This window comes from Myodes glareolus, chromosome 27 (genome assembly GCF_982192425.1).
Source record: "Myodes glareolus chromosome 27, mMyoGla1.1, whole genome shotgun sequence".
NCBI classification, from domain to species: Eukaryota; Metazoa; Chordata; class Mammalia; order Rodentia; family Cricetidae; genus Myodes; species Myodes glareolus.
Genome location: NC_142052.1, coordinates 33,241,959 through 33,262,039, shown reverse-complemented (window position 1 = coordinate 33,262,039; position 20,081 = coordinate 33,241,959). Strand labels below are relative to the sequence as shown.

The 20,081-nt window shown below is 36.9% G+C and overlaps 1 protein-coding gene across 3 annotated transcripts in view; it reads right to left on the bottom strand.

Moving 5' to 3' along the window:
* Gulp1 (GULP PTB domain containing engulfment adaptor 1) overlaps positions 1-20,081 on the bottom strand; it is a 251,534-nt gene that overhangs the window by 21,173 nt on the left and 210,280 nt on the right. For all 3 annotated transcript variants that reach the window (XM_085684069.2, XM_048456002.3, XM_085684068.2), the window contains exons 5-7: positions 13,791-13,889; positions 7,095-7,232; positions 640-756 (exon numbers count right to left, since the gene is read on the bottom strand). In XM_085684069.2, the coding sequence (XP_085540195.1) occupies positions 640-756; positions 7,095-7,232; positions 13,791-13,889 (354 nt within the window). The remainder of the gene's footprint in view (positions 1-639; positions 757-7,094; positions 7,233-13,790; positions 13,890-20,081) is intronic.

Genomic DNA, 20,081 nt, shown 5'->3' with positions numbered 1-20,081 from the left:
TCTTGGAAAATATTGGCTGTTATCTCAGTTACATCAGCAAATAACATTTATAAAATTCATTTATATTTTATATTTGTAAAATTCAAAAGTCTTTGGCGCACAAGGAGCATTAGTTGCCACAGTTCGGGAAATATCAGAAGATCCAAGGTCACTAGAACGATAACAAATTAAAAAAGAAATACTGTGTGTAAAAATTTTATGTTCCTAATATTTTTTTCTGTGTTTACTTGTTGAATGGTGCAGTTTCTACCCCTCTTGGGGTCTAGAACCACAAGACAGAAAAGCTGCCTGTGAGCACTGTAGGGTGGAGATGGGGCATAATTAAATTACGAAGGAATCCGAGCTGCATGGGAATCCACTTACCCAGCATCTGCTGCCTCTGCTGCTCTGATCCCCATGAGAAGCATCAGGAAGTGAAGCAAAGTCACATGAGAACACTAAGTTCTTGCGGGAATTCAATATAAAACAGTTAAAGACTGTGCAGAGGCCCCGGGATGAAGAGTTATAGGAATATGCTGAGAGCAGCGCCCGCCGTGTTAGGGACAATTCATGGCAGGCCTTCTCGGTTTGTTCAACCATACACAAATTTCCCTGTACACACGCCAGACAAATGTGAAGCAAGAAGCTTAGGCTACTCACTCTTTTCTGCATCCCGGCAATCTGCTTTCTCGTCTCCACATCTTTCCCACCAGATTCTAGAAATTTCCTGTATGCCAGATCAAATGCTTGACCAATTGTTAATGTTATTTCTTCAGCCTTTGAAAAAAAAAAGCCATACAGTGAAGATCTGCATATTAGTAACAATTAATCAAGGCGTTATTTACCCCACCCCCTAACCAACCAACCAACCAATCAACCAACTAACAAAAAACTGGAGCTCTTCAGAGACATGAGTTGAAAGTATTCGGTGCTAGCATAAAGATCTAAAAGGAGGCCACCAAAGAGCAGTAATTTGAGTTAGAAAGTCCTGTGAGTTCCTTTTGCAGACTCCCCTCTGTTTAATTGAAGAGATTTCTGCAGCTGTTTTCTCACTTCCTGAAATACGTAGTACCAGTTAAAGGCAAGCATCAAACTGAGTGGTTTCTCCTGCTGTCTTGTTACTGCTTTCTTTTTCCAATGAGAAGGAGTTTTAAACTCTGGGCAGGTAGCATGAACGATGTCACCAGGGGTAGGCGCAATCCCTGAACAATTCCAGGGAAGCCCTCTCTAGACGGAGCAGCTAGGTCCAGGTGGTTCATTGCTCCTCACATAACTGAGCAGTTTCAAACAGGGTCAGATCTCAAACACAGGCGATGAGGGCAGAGACGTGAAATTTTGTATGAGCGCTTCTACTTTTTAGTGATGTTAACAATTCACAGTTTTGTAAGATGGTGATAACTGATCAAAGTACACCTGTCATCAGCATTGGATCTGGTGGATATTCTATCAAGAAGAAAGATGATGCTAACTGAACAAAGGACAGCTGTCATCTGAATTGGACCTGGTATGTATGCTAACAAGAAGAGACAGCTGCAGACACCCCAAGCCACTACCCCATTCCTTCTTCACCTGAATCTTCAGAGTTTCATGATATTTGCATAAAGAACTCTTGAAATATTTATTTGCTTAATTAACCAGGAGTTAAGAAGTACAGATAAATGTTATAATAAAAGCGATGTGCCTGTTTTTAACGATAGGACAATGGTGGTTGCTTTAAGTATTGAAAATATCCCCCTGGAACAAATCGGCATTGTAATACTTTTTAGGTGCTATAAGCTACCTAAAACATTTTCTTAAAATTTAGATATTTAACTGACACTGTCATGTCATTAAAGGAGATCTTTGCTATACAAAATAAAAATGAAAAATGTAGGCTGTTTCAAATATTAAAACATAGAATATGACTATAAGAATTCACTATAAATGTTTCCACTATAGACATATTGGGTAGAGAGGATTCCTCCGATATTAATGATGCATGTACGTCTTGACAATACCCCAGTTTTCTACAAAGAATCAGTGGAAATTGTATAAATGTAAAATTTTAATAGCATAGTATGCTTTAACCAGGAAAAGGAACTGCAGTCCATTGTATAGTAGAATAGGCCTTTATTTAAATTAGAAACAGAAAATGTGTGGATTTTGTTTTGATGTTTGAATGTTTGAAGTAGAGTCACACTGTGGAGCCCTGGCTGGCCTGTAATTCACTTTGTGGACAAGATTGGCTTTGAACTCATAGAGATCTGACTACTTCTGCCTCCCAGGTGCTGGAACAAAAGATGTGTGCAACCACTCACATTCTGTCTCTGCTTAGCTTTGCAGATCTGTGGCCATCAGTGAATCTCCATAGCATTTATTTATTTAAAGTAAGAGAAACGTTTGGCTTGAAAAAGGCCATCACTTTTCTTGTGATTGTTTTTGTGGTGGCATATTTGTGAACTCGGACGATGTATTGTTGTGACTGGTGTAGTAAATACCTGAACGGCCAACAGCTAGGCAGGGAGGATAGATGGGATTTTCAGGGAGAGAAAGGAAGAGGAAGAGGAATCGAGGCACATGAATCATGACAGTGATATGCCAATGAGACATGAGGAAAGTTGGACATACAGAAGGAAGAAAAAGATAAAAAGTCACATGGTAAAATGTAGATTAATAGAAATGAGTCAGCTTAAGTTATAAGAGCTAGTGGGACAAGCCTATGCTAAGTCTGAGCTTTCATAATTAATAAGTCTCCGTGACATTATTTGGGAGCCTGCTAGCAGGACAGAAGGAGACTGGTGACACTTTTTAGATTTACCTTAAATTGCAAGAATTTCCATAGAGAGGTTCTGGTAACACTGTGTCCTGCTCTTCTCAATGGTACTATATCTCAAAACTACAGCACAAATCACAGCTAGAATATAGATAATATTGCCGAAGCACAGAAAATTTCATAACAATCCTTCACCTTGCTCTAGAGACATTCCTTTCTCAATCTATTCTCAGCTCTACTTTATAACACCAGCAAACATCAATTAGTTTTGTCTCTATGATTTTGCCTGTGGTGGAGTACTAAAGATGCAGAATCACGGAACACTATGTCCTGGGACTGGCCTGTTCCCTTGTCTGCAGAATCATCAGCATGCTTTATGCCTTGACAGCTCACTTCTTTCCATTGCTAAATAGGGTTCTGAGGTTTAAATGTATAAAAGACTGACTATTCACCCACTTTTGGGGGTGATTGTAGTTTGGGACTGTTAGTAAATAGGAATTCATGCAAACAAGCACATATGTGTGCCCTTTTGTAAATATTATCAGGTTTGTTTTCTGTGACTAGTTTAAGCTTTGATTTCTGTGTGGTGAATTTCTAAGCCGTTCATGCAAGAGTTGCATGGTGCTTCTAAAAAGGCTCGCAAACTGTTTACCCTGAGTGGCTTTAGCAGTTAGTGTTCCCAGCAGCTCCACATGAGTCATAGTCATATCATTTCTACATCCTCAGCAGCATTCGGAGGCTTTGTTATAATCTTTTGGGGACCTGTGGGATAATGTCTCGGTTTGATTTTTCAACTGCATTTTCCTAATAAATGCTACCATGGAATGTCTTTCCTGTGCGTCTTTGTCATCTATATACCCTCCTCGACAAGGAAATGTGCCTCTCGCCAGTTCTCTAGCTTCATAGACTTCATTTTGCAGAACACTGGGGGTTCTTGACACTAGTCCTGTCTACTCTGAGGTTTCCAAACAATTTTTCCTATGCTTAGCTAGTTTTGTCATCTCTGTAAGAGTCTTTTTGCACAATAGCAATCTTCATATTAGCTTCCAGAAGACAATGGATGAGTCAATATTCATCGGCTGCTCTCAGTCCATTGCTATGATGGCTTTTTTTCTTCCAGGCATCTGGCAGCTACACAGCATGGAGTGACTTTATTTAAGCAATTTAAATATCCATGAACATTTCACTTTGGGATTTTGAAGGTGGAGTCAAATCTGTTTTCCGCAGCAACTCTAAGATGTGGTGGAGCACTGTGTACACTTCAGAGACTTCCAGAAAAACAGAAACCCTGAATTTGTAACTTTTATTGCTTCAATATCTACCTACCTATCAGTATCGCTATCTGTCTGTCTGTCTATCTATCTATCTATCTATCTATCTATCTATCTATCTATCTATCTATCTATCTATACCTCTATCTATCTATCTATCTATCTATCTATCTATCTATCTATCTATCTATCTATCTATCTATCTATCTATCTAGTCTTTTGAAACAGGTTTTCTCTGTGTAGCCCTGGATACTCTGGAACTCACTCTGTAGACCAGGCTGGCTTCAATCTCAGAGATCCACTTGCCTCTGCATCCTGAGTGCTGGGACTAAAGGCATGCGCCACCACTGCTGGCTTGATTAGCCATTTTTATTCTTTAAAAAATCTTGAATTTTGAAAAATTGTGTTCCTAATTTGTTCTTTCCATTTTTAGATCATTGATTGTTCTCTATGTTTTAAAATCCAGCATCCCTGACTTTCTCATACTACCACCTATTACTTAACTCTTTTCACTTACTTTAAGATTTTCTGTTTCCTGATACTAAGAGTGGTATTTGGTTCAGTCTAAGGTATTTTGTACTAGCCTACAAATTCTAGAAATTTAAGTTCCCCCCCCATTTTAGGTGTTATCTAGACACAATTCCAGTAGGAAAATGAAAGTAGAAAAGCAATGTCTTGTTGCCTGGTGGAGGCAGAGGGTAAGCATCCTCACCGTCAATTCCAGCTTCCCTTGGCCCTCCCTGCCATCATGGATAAAGGGGTCTGTGTTAATGTGAAGTGATTAAAAACAATGAAACAACTCTAAAGGCTTTGATTTCTCCATCGTTCTGTTAAATGTCACATTGGGAAACAATGTTTGCAGTTTTTATTTGTTTCTCTTTTTAAAAAGGAATATATTCTATCAATAAGATTAAAATTTATTGTTCCATTTGAATATTCTCCGATTAATTAATTACAATACTTAATGTTGTATTATTATTAATTAGAAAGGGTGGCATATCAATATTTCTGCATATACATCATGTTCATATTATACAATACCTTCAGGTTCACACTATAATTAGAGATATAATTAAGCATGGAGTGAAAAAATACCATGGAATCGAGTAAACAGCTCCTCTTTGAGTTCACAAAACCAGGCCTGCTCCTGTAAAGGGGGCTCACTGAGGTACGACAACTTCCTTTCCCAGAATTTTAAACCACTTTGCAGTAGCTTTCGGGACCACAGCACACAGCTTTGTAAGTCAGTCCCTTCGTCTGAATTACTCAGAAAAGCATTAATATTTCCCCTTTTCTTTTTATCTTTTTAAAGCCTCCTTTCCCCAGCACTGGGCTTCCTTATTCTTTCTCTAACACATATGTAGTAAACTTCCATGTCAGGAACTCAAATGGAGGGTTTTATCCCTTCATCTTTCATTCTTCTCCTCCAGACAGCTACTGAGAGTCATAACTTGACTTCCATATAAGTTCAACAAGTAAACACTAATAAAATTATCCTTGGGATTAACAAAGAACTATACGTTTTAAAATGTGACATACAAGATTTACTTTATGATCATGTGATCATAGTATAGATTTAGATGGGTTTCAAGGAAAGTAGCACATAGTTATATAAATGCTGATATTTATTAAGAATTCTAATTAAGAAACATTTCAGAGAATCCCAAGGAAGGTCATTTCTATGGTCAAGGCATGGATGAAGTAAAATTGAGCTTATTGTTTTGGTGAAAATGTAAAAAGCCCGTTTTATCTTAAAATAGAAATGAATTTTAGGAATATCAGCTTTAATATTCTCAGTCATACACGCAAAGTCATCTGCAAACCACATGTCGAGAAAGCAGAGGAATATGTAACAATGGTCTATTTGTGAAATGGGATACGTTTCAAAAATAGTGTGGTCTCCATATAAAGTTCCCTCTGGTCTGTAGAATGCTGCCTTGCAGAGATAAGCATATTTTTCAGATGAGATATTCTGTAATGTTTACAAATCCCCAGTAGATCTTATGATGCCACATAAACACCATATGAACTTTCTTTTTAAGAGTTCTAAAATTTAAAAGATGTGGCTACTTGGGGGTAAATTTCAACAATGTATTTTCCATCAAGATAAAAAATTACTGGGTATCTGTTATCCACCTGATACAAGTAATAGATATGAAATAAACAGGTATTTATTCTCAAAATGTCTGCATGGAAGAATCAGAAAAATGAATCACCTAATCACGATATTAGTAATTTTCTATTTTTGAGAACAAGGAAAAAATAGAATCTAAATGAGTTTAGTTCTGTTTCCATTTTAATCCAATAGTGCTGTTGAGGTTGGATGGTTTTCCATTGACGTATTCAATGGCTGCAATATGCACTCAGAATTCACATCATAGGTTTTATAGCAGAACTCAGACTTGGCTATGAAAATGAGCTCACACTCATAAGCAGGACACACGGTTTGCCTTAAGATGTTGGGTGATTCAGGAATTGTTGAATGACTCAGAATTTCCTAAGTGCCCTTGCATGCTAAGAACTTCAGAATCCATTCATAGTACACCACACACACACACACACACACACACACACACACACACACACACACGAGGAAGGGGGCTTAACATCATTACTTATGCTAAGTGTTCTGAATAATAAACATCAAAAACCAACTTTCAGAGAACTGGAAACATTTTAAGAAGGCATACAGCATTTGTTCCTCAGCTGAAGATACTTGTCTTCACTAAAGTCCTCATATTCCAGGAAAATCTCCGCTCGCTGTTCCTCTTTGCATCGTGCAGACATTTGTCAATAACTTTTAAATTAAAATTTAAAATAAACTAAATTACTTCAAGATAAATACAAAGAGATAAAAGTAGCCATGATGCTCTAAGGGAAGACATTTGCATGTGAGCTTTTGCTAACGAACATAAGCATTTAGTTAGGATGAAATTCTGAAGCCTGTTCTCATGACAGGATGAATCTATTAGTGGGGCAGTTAAGTGTTTGCAGGCCTTATTCATTTCCAAATACTCTGTTAATGCCGGAAACAAGACAATCCCTGGCTTGTAGAAGAGAACAAACCACCCTAAAACATCTGGCATACTTACACACTTTTCACTGTCAAATACATAACACAAATGTTTATTTGACTCGGAATCTTTGCATATGAAAGTGAATATCCTCTTGTCGGTTTTATCATCTGCGCAGAATGATATTCTATGAAGCTGGCAGTTATGTTGGACTTCCTGTGAACACAAACGGAAACAAACGTAGTTGACTGTATTTTCTTCCACATTTTGAAACGTCCACTGCGTTTTAATAAAACACCTCACAGTTCTGAACATGCAGCGATAACCTGTCAAGTCTTGCTCTTGGAATTGCACATGCCTCAGTTTACACAAATACAAACATAATGGAGGCAGAATGCCTGACTCAAGGTTGGAACAAGACATTCACAGCAACAGTGCACACACCAGTACGTGCTGGAGAAAGGAGGATGGATCAGTGGCTCGCAGCATTTCTGAGCCACTTTGTGGGATACTGCGATCCTACAAAGGATCTTTAAAAACCATATCCTTCACACCTTGGACATTTACAGAAGAGAATACTGAGGCCCAAAATATGAAAACATTTCCAAAGGTTTATAGAAAAAGAACAAATTTTGCTAGATTCTTTGCATTTTGTGCTACTGACAATAATTAACACTGTAGTCTAGAACAGAACCACCTTTCTACAAGTTTACACAAGGCCCGGCAACAACTCATTCATAGCTCTCACACTAAATATCAGGCCCATATGGCTATTCACTCACGACTGGGCCTTTTCTGTCCAGCAAGGCCATCCTTGCAGCTTTGGTAGCATAAGGCTGCCAACATGACAGCCTGCGCATGACGGAATTAGGACTTCTAATGGACAGAAAGACAACTATGCTACCAGACAAAGTAGCAGCGTGAGAACCCATGCACACACACCACTGAAACTCAGCATTGTCATCAATATTACCCGTTTCTCACCATAGTTTTCTGAAACATGTTGGGGTTAGAAAAATATCTCATGTTTTACTTAGTCGTCACTCATGAAACAAAATATAATCAATAATCATTCCGTTTTTTATTCTAGCTATAGGCAGCCTTTATTTCAAAGTGCATTATAACACACAACGTCAGTAAGGACCTCTGGTCATCACAGTATTTGGTGGATGTGTAAAAGATTAGCGATGGGAACTATTAGAGCTGTATCCAAGACTGATTAGATAATTATCTTTCTAATTTTAAACACCAGAGTGTCTGCTATAAACACTTCCCTCTATATTTATTACAGATCATTCAGAAACTCAAAGATTGTCTTAAAATCAGTAGCAATGATGCCTTAGAATCTTATCGTTTTGCATTTTACACTCCTGCTTGCTTTGATTTAATCTATCACTCTTAATCCTAATTTGTTTAGCAGACTGAAAATAAGAACTTAAATGCCATCGATAACAAATGCTAAGAGAATTCATCTGCTTCAATGCATCACCTGAGTGGCAGCTGGAGGACAGGTCACCGAGCATTTGCTGGATGAGTTAAGTATGGAACACTCTCTCGACGGTTTCCATCAGACCCTTTCTTTAGTCTTCATTTTCATTCTATAGTCTTTATTTTCCTGGTGATTTCCGTCTCTCATTTGTGGTATTTTTCTTCTAACTCTCTCATTCTTAATTTTTTTCCTTCTAACTCATTTTAACTCCATTCTTTCCCTTACAGCTTATATGCCCCAACAAAATAGTTCAGGCAATTTAAAAACCATACTGCAGTTACAATACATATTCTGTTTTTCAAGTGAATGATTACAAGGAACACAAGTAAAAAACAGAATGCTTTCCATATTCTTTACATGATTAAACATTTTATGTGATACAGGTGAAAAATAATTTATCCCAAGAACCTACATATATTCATACACAAGCAATCTGTTATAGATTAGCCAGGTATGTAAGCAAGGTACTCTTCTCAGTCAGGTCATTTACTGGCAGGCTGTATTTTTCAGTTACAAAGAAAGGACCAATTACTTGATTCCTTATCTTTAGAGGTAATTAGGAATCACATTCCTAATTACTTTTATACATAAAAAAGAATTAGTCAACTGTGCTTTAAATCTTTAGTGTGCATACCCACTCATCAATAGTTTCTTATGTCAGGAGATTGAGGTCACAAATGGGTATAAGGAATTAATAATCATCTTTGGTCATCAATCAGTCCTAGCAAGAAAAGTACATCAGCGATTAATAGTTGGGCTGCTTTGCATTTTGATCTCAGCGTTGTGTCCTCTCAAACTTCAGATTGTTTTCAGTTTTTCATCTCAAAGTCATTATCAAAACATCTGATCTATCCTGAAGTTATTTTAGAGCTTTGTTTCAGTTAATGATGCACACCAAAACCTGTGACTGGATCTTTCAGCATCAAGATTAAAGGAATTTGAGCCGACTTGACTCCTGGGACTCAATTGCTTTTCTTAGTCATTAACCTAAGCCAGAGTCTATATGGCTCCTCAAGAGAAACTCATGTGTTCTAGCTGTGTGACACGTCCTTGTTTTATTTTTTTATTATTTTTATTATTATCATCAAAACTCTATCTAAACTAACATTATTATTATCCATTAGATAGTACTGCCTAGGAAGGAGTCATCTTTATAATAATTCATGGGTAAAATGCCCAGTAGAATGGGATGTTTCCATGAGATAAACACTCTACATTACAGCAGTGGTGATCTCGCCACACCCATTCACACCATACCAGATACCAGAGAAAGACAGTAGCAGTAAACATGTGAAGGCACAACAGAAGAACACATTCTGCGGTCTGTGGTCTCAGTGCCTTGCCTCGCTGAGATTCACCCATCAGGGACGTACTTCCTGGTGGGCTGACACCTTGAATGTCAATTGCCACCTGCTGCTCTTCTGACAGTCCCTGGCACTTGCTCTTACTCTTTGGACAAACAACAAGTTGTGTATGTCTTGAACTTTTTCCTACATTATGCCTGATAGCACAATGATTTTTTTCACATTGACACATATTTTTGTTTTAATATAGTCAATCAAATAACATCCCTGAGCTATACTGCAGTCTCTAAATTCTAATAGCTAGTCTATAATATTAATAGCTATATGACAATGTTTGTGATACATTTTCATATTACCATTGTATGGTTTAGAAAAAAGACTAATGACTGTATAATTATATAACTATATTTATACAGTTCAGTAATATTAATTTATTTTTTCTACTTATTTACATAGTTTTAGGACGAACACAACATTTCTCTAGCTAGTGGTGGAATGTGCCATTTTTCATCCCCTCAGCAACCAGTATGGTCACAGAAGGCATTTGGTTATAATCATTCCCACATTATCCTAATATTTGTTGATATTGGTGTGATGGTTTATGTGAACTATTACCATGAGATAATCCCAGAATCACACTAGGAAACAGGCCTTTGGTCATATCAGTAAGATATCATATTGATTACATTAACTGATGTGGAAAGAGCCATGTTAGTCATGGGTGAGACCATCCCTGGGCAGAATATCCTAGAATGCATAAAGTGGAGAAGGTATAAACATGCTTCATAGTTGTTTTCTGTGTGAGGATATAATATCACAGGATGCTTCAGTTAATGCTGCCTTGGCTTCCCCTCCATTATGGACTATATCAGGAACTGCGAGCAAAAACTCTCCTTTACACTGCTTCTGCTGTAGTATTTTATCACATTAACAATAAAATAAAGTAAGGCAGTTACCAAAGTCATCTTCCTAGGAAGACTAGAGCAGAGGACTTTAACTCCATTCTCTTGGGGTGACTTTTCTTATTTTGCTTTGCTTTTTGTTTTAGGTACTGGGGATTGAACGCAGAGATTCTTGTATTTAAGCATAATTTTTTTTTCTGTATAGAGTTAGACAGTCCACCTTGTGATAAAATTCATGTATATCAAATCCAGAACTAACTTTGTGAGATGTGATAAAGAGATTTGGGAACACCAACAACAAAGCACACAGCAAGGAAACACATATACTTATAGTCAACATCTTTCATTTTAGCTGAAATGAAAAGATCAGTATGTGTTTCTCTGTGTCCTCTGTTTCCAGAACCACACACTACACTTAGAGAACAGCTAAGGGAGGTAGAAATGGGAAAAGCATAGGCGTTAACTGCTACAGAGATTGCATTTATTTCAATTTTACCCATCCAAGTGGAAAAAAACAGAGTATCTGTAAAGAAAGGCTATTTCTTAATTAATAGTATACTTAAAAATCCCATTTTTATTTATAGATACATATAAACCTTTCTTCTGCCCAAAGAGCTCATTCCCAATGTGGTAAACTATAACTGTATCAGCACTCTTTAATGAAATATACAGAAGCTCATTAGTTGGAGGCTGTCTGCCTATTTCATTTCTTGCCTAACAAATTGCAAGCCAAGAGTATGTTAGCAGCCTAACTTTACGTAGAACAAACAGAGCAACTTGAGCCAATTACGTACAGCTGGGTTTTAACCAACCACTGGCTGCCAGCTCATTATACCATATCTAAATAAAGCAGACATCTAGCTGCAGCCAAATAGAAAATCTCCCAACCATATTCTTATTTGGCCTTTAAGGCTTATTGCTCATGCTGGTGAACTAGTCTGAGTATTGTCTGACTTATGTCTTATTATATTGCAGTGGCAAGAATTAAGTGGGGGGTGGTGGTAGGGAGCTGGAAGCAACAAAGGGGTTGGGAGAGAAGATCAACTAAAACAAACAATATAGGGGAAAAACCCGAAAGAAGAAGGTAAGATAGGCTAAAAGTATAAAATGTAGAAACAATGAGTTTAAATAGAATGACCCTGCATAGGTAGATAAAGTTTCTCCTAGGAAAACATTAGGCGTCAAATGAAAATCGCTGTGTTAGAGGTAGGCTACCTCCTGTGAGTGGTTGATTCAGGATTCCCCTGAGAACCCCAAATAAAGAGGTGATTACCACTGTTGTTGGATGTCTAACAGAACTAGATGGATAAAGACCTTATTGCTGAAAATGTCGTAGTGTCAGCCATAGGACATGGAAATATCAAGTTGTGCTTTCTTCTTCCTGTTTGCCCTCATGGTGTCAGGAGGTGCTGTGCAGGCTGCTAAGGAAGAATTGCTATCCAGTCTTCCACAGTTCAATCCTTGCATGCTATATATCCACTGGACAGGCAGATGAGCTCATGGTACAATTGTAGCAAATCTATATTAGTGAGACAACCAATTACTTTCTAATTGGATTTGAAGTCTGCACCAGAGGAGAGAATTCCTGTCTGGCATTGTAGACCTACGATCAAAGCCTTTAGCCACATAAGTCCTATAAATCCTAGGAAGGAAATTATGGCTGCTGTTTACTAAATGGACATAATGTGTCAACAAATTACCTCCTAAATAACTAAATTTATGCCCACAGATTAATGCCATCCATTTGGATCATAAAAGCTTCTTTTGCACTGCAGTGGTAGCTTTAGGGACTTGTGGTTCCTGAGAGGATGAGAAAAAGTAATTGCTGAGTACTCCTCTGTAAGTTATATATCTATATTACTCCCTCCAGGACTCAGGGGGCCTCACAGAAGATGAAAGGATGTCAGAGCCATAGGAAGGGATAAGGAGATGTGGAATTACAGGCTTCTGCCTATGGCATGCTTGTTGAATTCAGAACTCAATACAGCTGTAATTACCTACACAAGACCAGCACAAGCTTGGTCTTAACACACATCTTGTACAAAAAGCACACCAATTCCTACCACTTCAACAGTTTCTAGAGATGGTCTATGGTGAAGGGAGAGAACTTTTCCTCAGGTAAATAGCATATAATAAAGTAAGAAGCCCTTGTCATGTTCCTGTAAGCAATGCGAGTAAAACTCATTGGGGGAAAAAAAAGATGGAAATAGAAGGGGCACTGATTGGGGCAAAGAAAGGGAACTATTGGGAGTAGAAAGGAATCAAAAAAAGGTGATTGCAATAACTACAATTAAAATACATTGTATACATGTATGATGATGTTGTAATAAAATTCATTATTATGTATAATTGATATATGTGATACAAACATGAAACTGTTCATCTTAAAATTAAAAATTGGAAATAAGGTATTTATATGGGTAATTCAATTCATATTAAAGCATTTTATGATCCTTAATTCAATCTGGTGTCCTTTTAAAAAACAAAACAAAAGAACAAACAAATAAGTAAAACCCAGACATGTAAGAAATCTCAAGTGTGGGTGCACATGAAGATACAACAGCCAGCCAACTGTGCCAAAGGAGGAGGCTAAAGGAGAAACTGAGTTTGTGGACATACGAATATTGAGAGTTGAGGTTCACAACTACAAAGGAAATAAATTGCTATTGCTTAATTTATTCAGACTTTGGCATTTTGTTATATCAGTCCTAGAAAACTAATACACATCAATTGAATCTACAGGAAAGGACATTTTAACTCTGCACTTTTGCCTTCTTTCATACCCAGCAAACCATACCATATGCATCTTCAACATAAAGGGAAAGAATTCGCTAAATACAGGCACTACCAGTACTGAATCTACTTTATATAAGTTATTATATGTGGGACATAGGCTGCAGGTAGACAATACCAAGATTCCAAAAGTTCTTCCCTTTCTCCAAATTGCGACACTTGTTTCAATAAATCACCAAGCACCAAACATTTAAAGTTGGTAATAAATGTTAAATATCAATGAAAATAGATGTAATTATCACTGATTGAAGAATAGGTCCACATAACTCTCAAAAACAAGCCTTACCTTTGTTTTGGGTTCAAGAATTTTTACTCCATAAATTGATATTTGCAATTCCACTTTAGGAATCTTCTGGCCTTCTGATTTCTTGATGTGTCTCGCAAACTATAAATAACAAAACAATTCACAAAATTGTGATTCCATTACTGCGAAATACAAACATAAATGGACATTTGGAGTTTGTGTCTGTAACCAACATTCATGAATTTCAGGTACTACCCATTACAAAGCATTTTGTAGAAACAGTTTTGCTCAGTAACCCTCTCTGTCTGTCACCATAATTCAGATTCATTCACAGTGACGTATATTTTCCATTTCCTTTGGTTTTTTGTTTGTTTGTTTGTCTTTTCTTTTTGAGACAAGCTTTTTTTCTGTATTCCATGTCAGCCTAGAAATCAATATGTAAATTCAGCCTGCGAACAAATTTCTTACAATCCACTGCCTTCACCTCCTCAAGTGTTGTGATTTCAGGTATGAGACATTAAACCTAGCTGATCCTAATCATTAAACACCAACACCCTTCTAAAAAATGCCCAAACCTTGATTTTCATATATTTTACATGCCATTTAAAGGGTTGAATGTGTACCAACCAGCAAAGAATGCATGTGGGATAGCATATACTGATTTCCTCATTTTGAGATAATTTTATTTTAATGTGTTATCAGAATTTGCTCTTCACCTTCTGTTGAGTGACACCTGCCTAGCTGTGTACATGACCTATCAGTCAGACCAACAAAGATGACACCAACTGACATATCTAAACCAAAGCTGCAGTCATTTTACCTTGAATGATTCCTTTGTGGAGACAGACGTGGTCTAGAATTTCAAACATCGCCAGCATCTTGTAGGCACAATGGTTTCTACCTACTTTCACAGCTGTTGTATCATATCTTTCCATTCATTGAAAGCATATGTTTACAACTGTTAGAGTCTTTGTAAAACCTAAAGAATCTCATCCTACTCCCACACAGAGGAAGTTTCTGCCTGTCTCTCCCCAGCTTCTCCAGATTTAGTGGAAGAAAAATTATGAATCCAACTGAATTTTAGTATTAAATAATAGACATGTTTACAAACTTAATATTAGAATACATACAAATATTTACCTAAGTGAGCGCCCAAACACACACACACACACACACACACACATACATATACATATATACACACACACACACAAACACACATAACATATATGTGCTGTTATAATAAGTATGTCCTCCTGGGCAGTATTTTGTAATCCTTTTTAGCTTAATTGCTATTTACCTGGATCCATGGTTAACTGGGTGTCCCAATTTCTGTCTAACTCCCTATTTTCTTTAGGTTACTGGATGTTTTGGTTTCTGCCGGCAATTCCTCTGACTCCCTATTTTCTTTCTTAGTTCCTTCCCTTTATATGACTTTTTTTTAAAAAAAAGAAAAAAAGGAGACTTTTAAAGTAGTAGGATTGCACACCCCACTGCCAGGGCTCCTACAATTCATTTTCGACATATGGGAAGTCCTTTGAACTGGATTCTAAAGGATCAGATGTGAGGTCGGGCAGAGCTCCAGAGCGCTTGTGTGTCCTATTTATTTGCATTGTGCAATTCACTCTAATCTAGGGCAGATGTGAGCATGCATGGTACTTGTTCCCGGGGCAGAGTGTTCAAAGCCTTCTTATTTATGTCTTTGCACTACCACAGAGAGAAGCACAATTAATGCTTACAGGAGTGCCTTCAAGCGTCTGCCTTCGAATCCCAGCTGGTGTTATTTGTTTTGTTCCAGTTTCGGTGGCATACTTTTCCAGTCTGTTTTTTTCCTGCGTTCCTTTGACATAAGCTGCTTCATTATTATTGTTCTTTTGACTCTAGAAGTCTTACAGTGTGCATATGACATCCATTGTATGCCAAATACTTTTCTACCTTTAAGAAACATGTTTTGAGTACATGCAATGTTATTCAGCTCTCCCTCAAAGAATGCATATTAGCTGTCTTTCCCAATTGTAGTATACTTTTGACTTAGTATAATTAAGCAATTCTGAGGTTTCCATGCATGAAACACTAAAAGTACCAGCGGATCTGTGTTCTGTACCTATTGAAGGCCATCTGAGATGAACCACCCTATGCTGCTTGCAGGGCCTCGCAGTCAGTTCCAAGGGCTTTTCACCATCTGAAAACAGCAATTCCTGTGACCTCAGACATGAATCCTGTAGCCTTGTGCTTTGTGAAAATCTTGCTACAAAAAGTCAGCAATTTAAAACTTGTCTGTTTAGAAAAGAGAAAAGTGAATGGAAGCAATGAATAAAGGAAAGTGAGTGTTGATGTCACACACATGTATAGCAGACACACACACACACATACACACACAGAGGAGGGCGGGAGAAACCAGGATAGGCATGATGAGGCCTAAGCAGGTGGTATAAGCCTCTGGAATCACTTCCCTACCTCATGTCAAGACCATCTTAATGGTACTTAAAAAGCCTTGCGTTATCAATCCTCTTCCAACCCAGCTGCATTTCCTAACATCCTTACACACTGCAATCATGAAATGGGCTGCTAACAAGCATCATGGAGGATGCCCTGGCTCCCTTGCACTCAGACATCTTCCTTTACCATCACTCTCTCCACTCGTGTTTCATGTCTATCAAGATTCCCATCAGTTTTGTGACGCGATTGCTGAAAACATATTTGCAAAAGTCTTGTATCTAGAATTAGACTTACTCTAAGCTTTAAATAGTTTGATAATCATGGTCTTTCTGCCTTTTTTTTTTCTAAATGTCAAGCTCACTGTTCACAAAACTTTGCTCCCATCTTACGTCTCCTTGATTTTCTTACTTGTGGACTTCTTAACTGTGTTCCAAAGTTCGTCTAACTCAGGGACAAAGAGAGACAAGGCATGACAGATGCTCTCTTATCCTTGCCTATATTCTTTTCCTTATTTATTATTATAATGTGAATCCTTAAACAGCCTTGTTTGCAAATGTCTTTCAACTTTTGTTCTGAATTCCTTCCTTTATAGACCTACATAAATAGAATGATCTATCCTTGTAACTTGAACAGAGCAATCCAATCCAACAAAAAGGTTCAAAGGACATAAAACATAAACATTTTAAACACCAGTACCATACAGGGTCAAGACACAGTCTTTGCATCCATAAAATGATGAAAAAATGAAATCATTAGAAATTCTAAAGTAAGTTAAACATGTGTTAGTGCTATTTAAGCTTGTCATGAACGTTTATAGAACATTAAGTTTTGACGCCCACATTACGCGATTTCCATACATCTCTCAAAGGACATTTTGAAAAGTGAAATCTAATTCTATTACTAATAGAATACATGCTAGTGGGAGGAAAATTTAATTTATTTCTTAGACTCTATTATTTGGCAATCCTATGCCACTTTGTGTATGCATATTTTTCCTTTATTAAAAATAGATTCTCTTCTCATACAATATATTCCCAATTATAGTTCCACTTCCTCTACTTTTCCCAGGATTCTCTCTCTCTCTCTCTCTCTCTCTCTCTCTCTCTCTCTCTCTCTCTCTCTCTCAATCTGCTTTAATTAGAAACAAACCGGTTAGTAAGAGATATTAACTAAATATGCCAAAATAAAAGATAATACATTCAAATAAGAACTGTCATATTGAAGTTGGACACAGTCACCCAGAAGGAGGAATAGAGTCTTAAGAGCAGGCACAAGAATCAAAGACCAACTAGTTCTCACTGGAAAAAATCCCATAAAAATACTAAGCTAATAGCAATAATAAATACACAGAGGAGTTGATGCAGACCCAAGTAGACCCTATACATGCTACTTTGGTCTTTCTGTGCTCATATATCCCTTGTTTAGTTGCCTCAGAGGGCCTTGTTCTCCTGGTGTGCTCCATCCACTTTAGTTCTTACAATCTTTCCACGTCCTCCTCAATGGGGTTCCCTGAAATCTGAGGGGATAGATTTGATAGAGACCTCCAATTTAGATTCTCTCTCCACATAATGTCTGCCTGTAGGTCTTGGCATCTGTTTCCTTCTGCTACTAGATGAAGCCTCTCTGATGATGACTGGATACAACAGTGATCTATAATTATAGTAGAATACCAGAAGGAATAATTTTATTGATTTTTAAAGATCGGCAGAAATTGGTTTTACCCTAATTTTCTCTGGGTTATCTACTCTCTGGTTCTTATTTATCCAAGCATCTCATGAATGGGTTCCTTGTCCTTGACTGGGTCATAAGTCAAATCAGACATTGGTTGACTGCTCCCATAAATTCTGCACCATCATTGCCCTAGCATATTTTGCAGGTGACAGATTGTAGTTCAGAGATTTTGTGGTTTGGTTGGCGTCCTTGTTTCTTTTTCAGTAGTCTACAGAGTAACTTCCCAAACTAAAGAGAGTAGAACACAGGGGTAAGGGCTCTATGCAAGCACCACACTGGCATCTCCAAGTTCATTGAGAAGCATGGGTGTTGTCCTTAGCAATGTGGTACTGTTATCAGTCCACATTTTTTTTGAAGTTTAATATTGTTCTTTCAAAATCTGTAATGAATTGTGTTGGAATTTTAATAGGGATTGCACTGAATCTGTAGATTGCTTTTGGTAAGATGACCATTTTTATTCTGTTAATCTCACTGATCCATGAACATAGGAGATCTTTCCATCTTCTGATAGCTTCTTCAAACTCTTCAAAGATTTGAAGTTTTTATCATATAAGTCAGTCACTTGCTAAGAGTTACTCCAAAATATTTTATAGAATTTGAGGCTATTATGAAATGTGTTGTTTGCATGATATCTTTATGAGTCTAGCTACTGAATTGATTGCTTGTTTATATATAGACATATGTATATATATGTATACATTCACATATATGTTCATATATATATATGATTGATTGATTGACTTTAGTTAAACTTGTATTCAATCTCTTTCTAAAAGTATTTATCAGCTGTAGGAGTTTCCTGGTAGAAATGTTTAGGGTCACTTATGTATACTATCCTATCATCTGCAAACTATTTGGCACTCCAAGGCCATTTTGTGTTTCTTACACTCAAGTTGCTAAAATAGTCTAATAATTAGGGTTTTTTTTTATAACTAGGTTCTAAATAGTTGGTCATTTGAAGAAAAATAACTGAAGACACAATGGAATTGTAACACAGAGTGAAATCCAATGATGAAGGTCTAAGCTGATGAACAGATCTTGTCAGTGACTCCCTAGCTGTAATACATTGAAGCAGTTTCATGCTTTTAAATGGAGCCTCTTTAACTGGAAACACCCCTTTCAAACTGGGGCCAAAATATGTTATCTCCATGCATGTCTGAGGGAGGCTATTGAGTTAATATCTATGTCCTAGTGTTTATGCATATTTTAACATAGCAAATTGTGAATACACATTGAGTTCTGGTGTTTGAACTGATTGTATTGAAACAGATCCCTTCTGAAAATGAAATTCTTAATGAAAACAGTGCTGAGTTTTATAGTATCATATTTTTAGATACTTGCTGATTTTTATATGTCATGCTAAAAGCATAATTAAGAAATAGAAATGTGACATGCCATTTGGACAAACAGACGGCATTTTTATTCTTACACAAGTTCTTACATTAACATTCACAAACATGAATTCTCTATAGTCACAAAACAGTGACTAACCAAATCATTAGAAACATTTTGTTAAGAAACAATCGGATATCAGGAAGTGCAAGAGTATAAGTATAAAATTACTGAAAGTTCTTTAAGATTTCTAACTGCCTTATTATACTTACATTTCTATTTTTTTTTTACATTTCTAATTTTTACCTAATGTCAAAAGTCAATGCATTCAACATGCTAACGTAGAAAAGGGAGTAAATATAAATAACATTTTTAGCTACATGAGAAAAAATGAACCCAACACTATAATGTATTTACTAAAAGAGGCCGGACACATGTGTTTGGGAAAAAGAAGCAGAAAATGGGGTCATGGACATTTGGAAGTTTCTATTTCCAGTGGATCCACAGCACCACCCAATGGCCACATCCATATGATAGCAAATTAAAAATACGTGTAGATATTTATACATTTCATCATACTTCTGACCTGAGACGCAGCATAAGAGAAACAATTTCAACAAACTCAGATAAAAACCATCATCTTACGCATATTCACTAATGCAAAACTCTCTCTTGTACACATTCACTTTGCTGAGAAACAAATTTTTCGACCCATATAATTTATTTATTAAATGCGTATTAATTGTGAAAGACACACATCTAATAAAAGCTACTGTCCATTAAGTATAGCTTTTAACTGTATTGCTATTTTTCATTATATTCCCCCAAAAG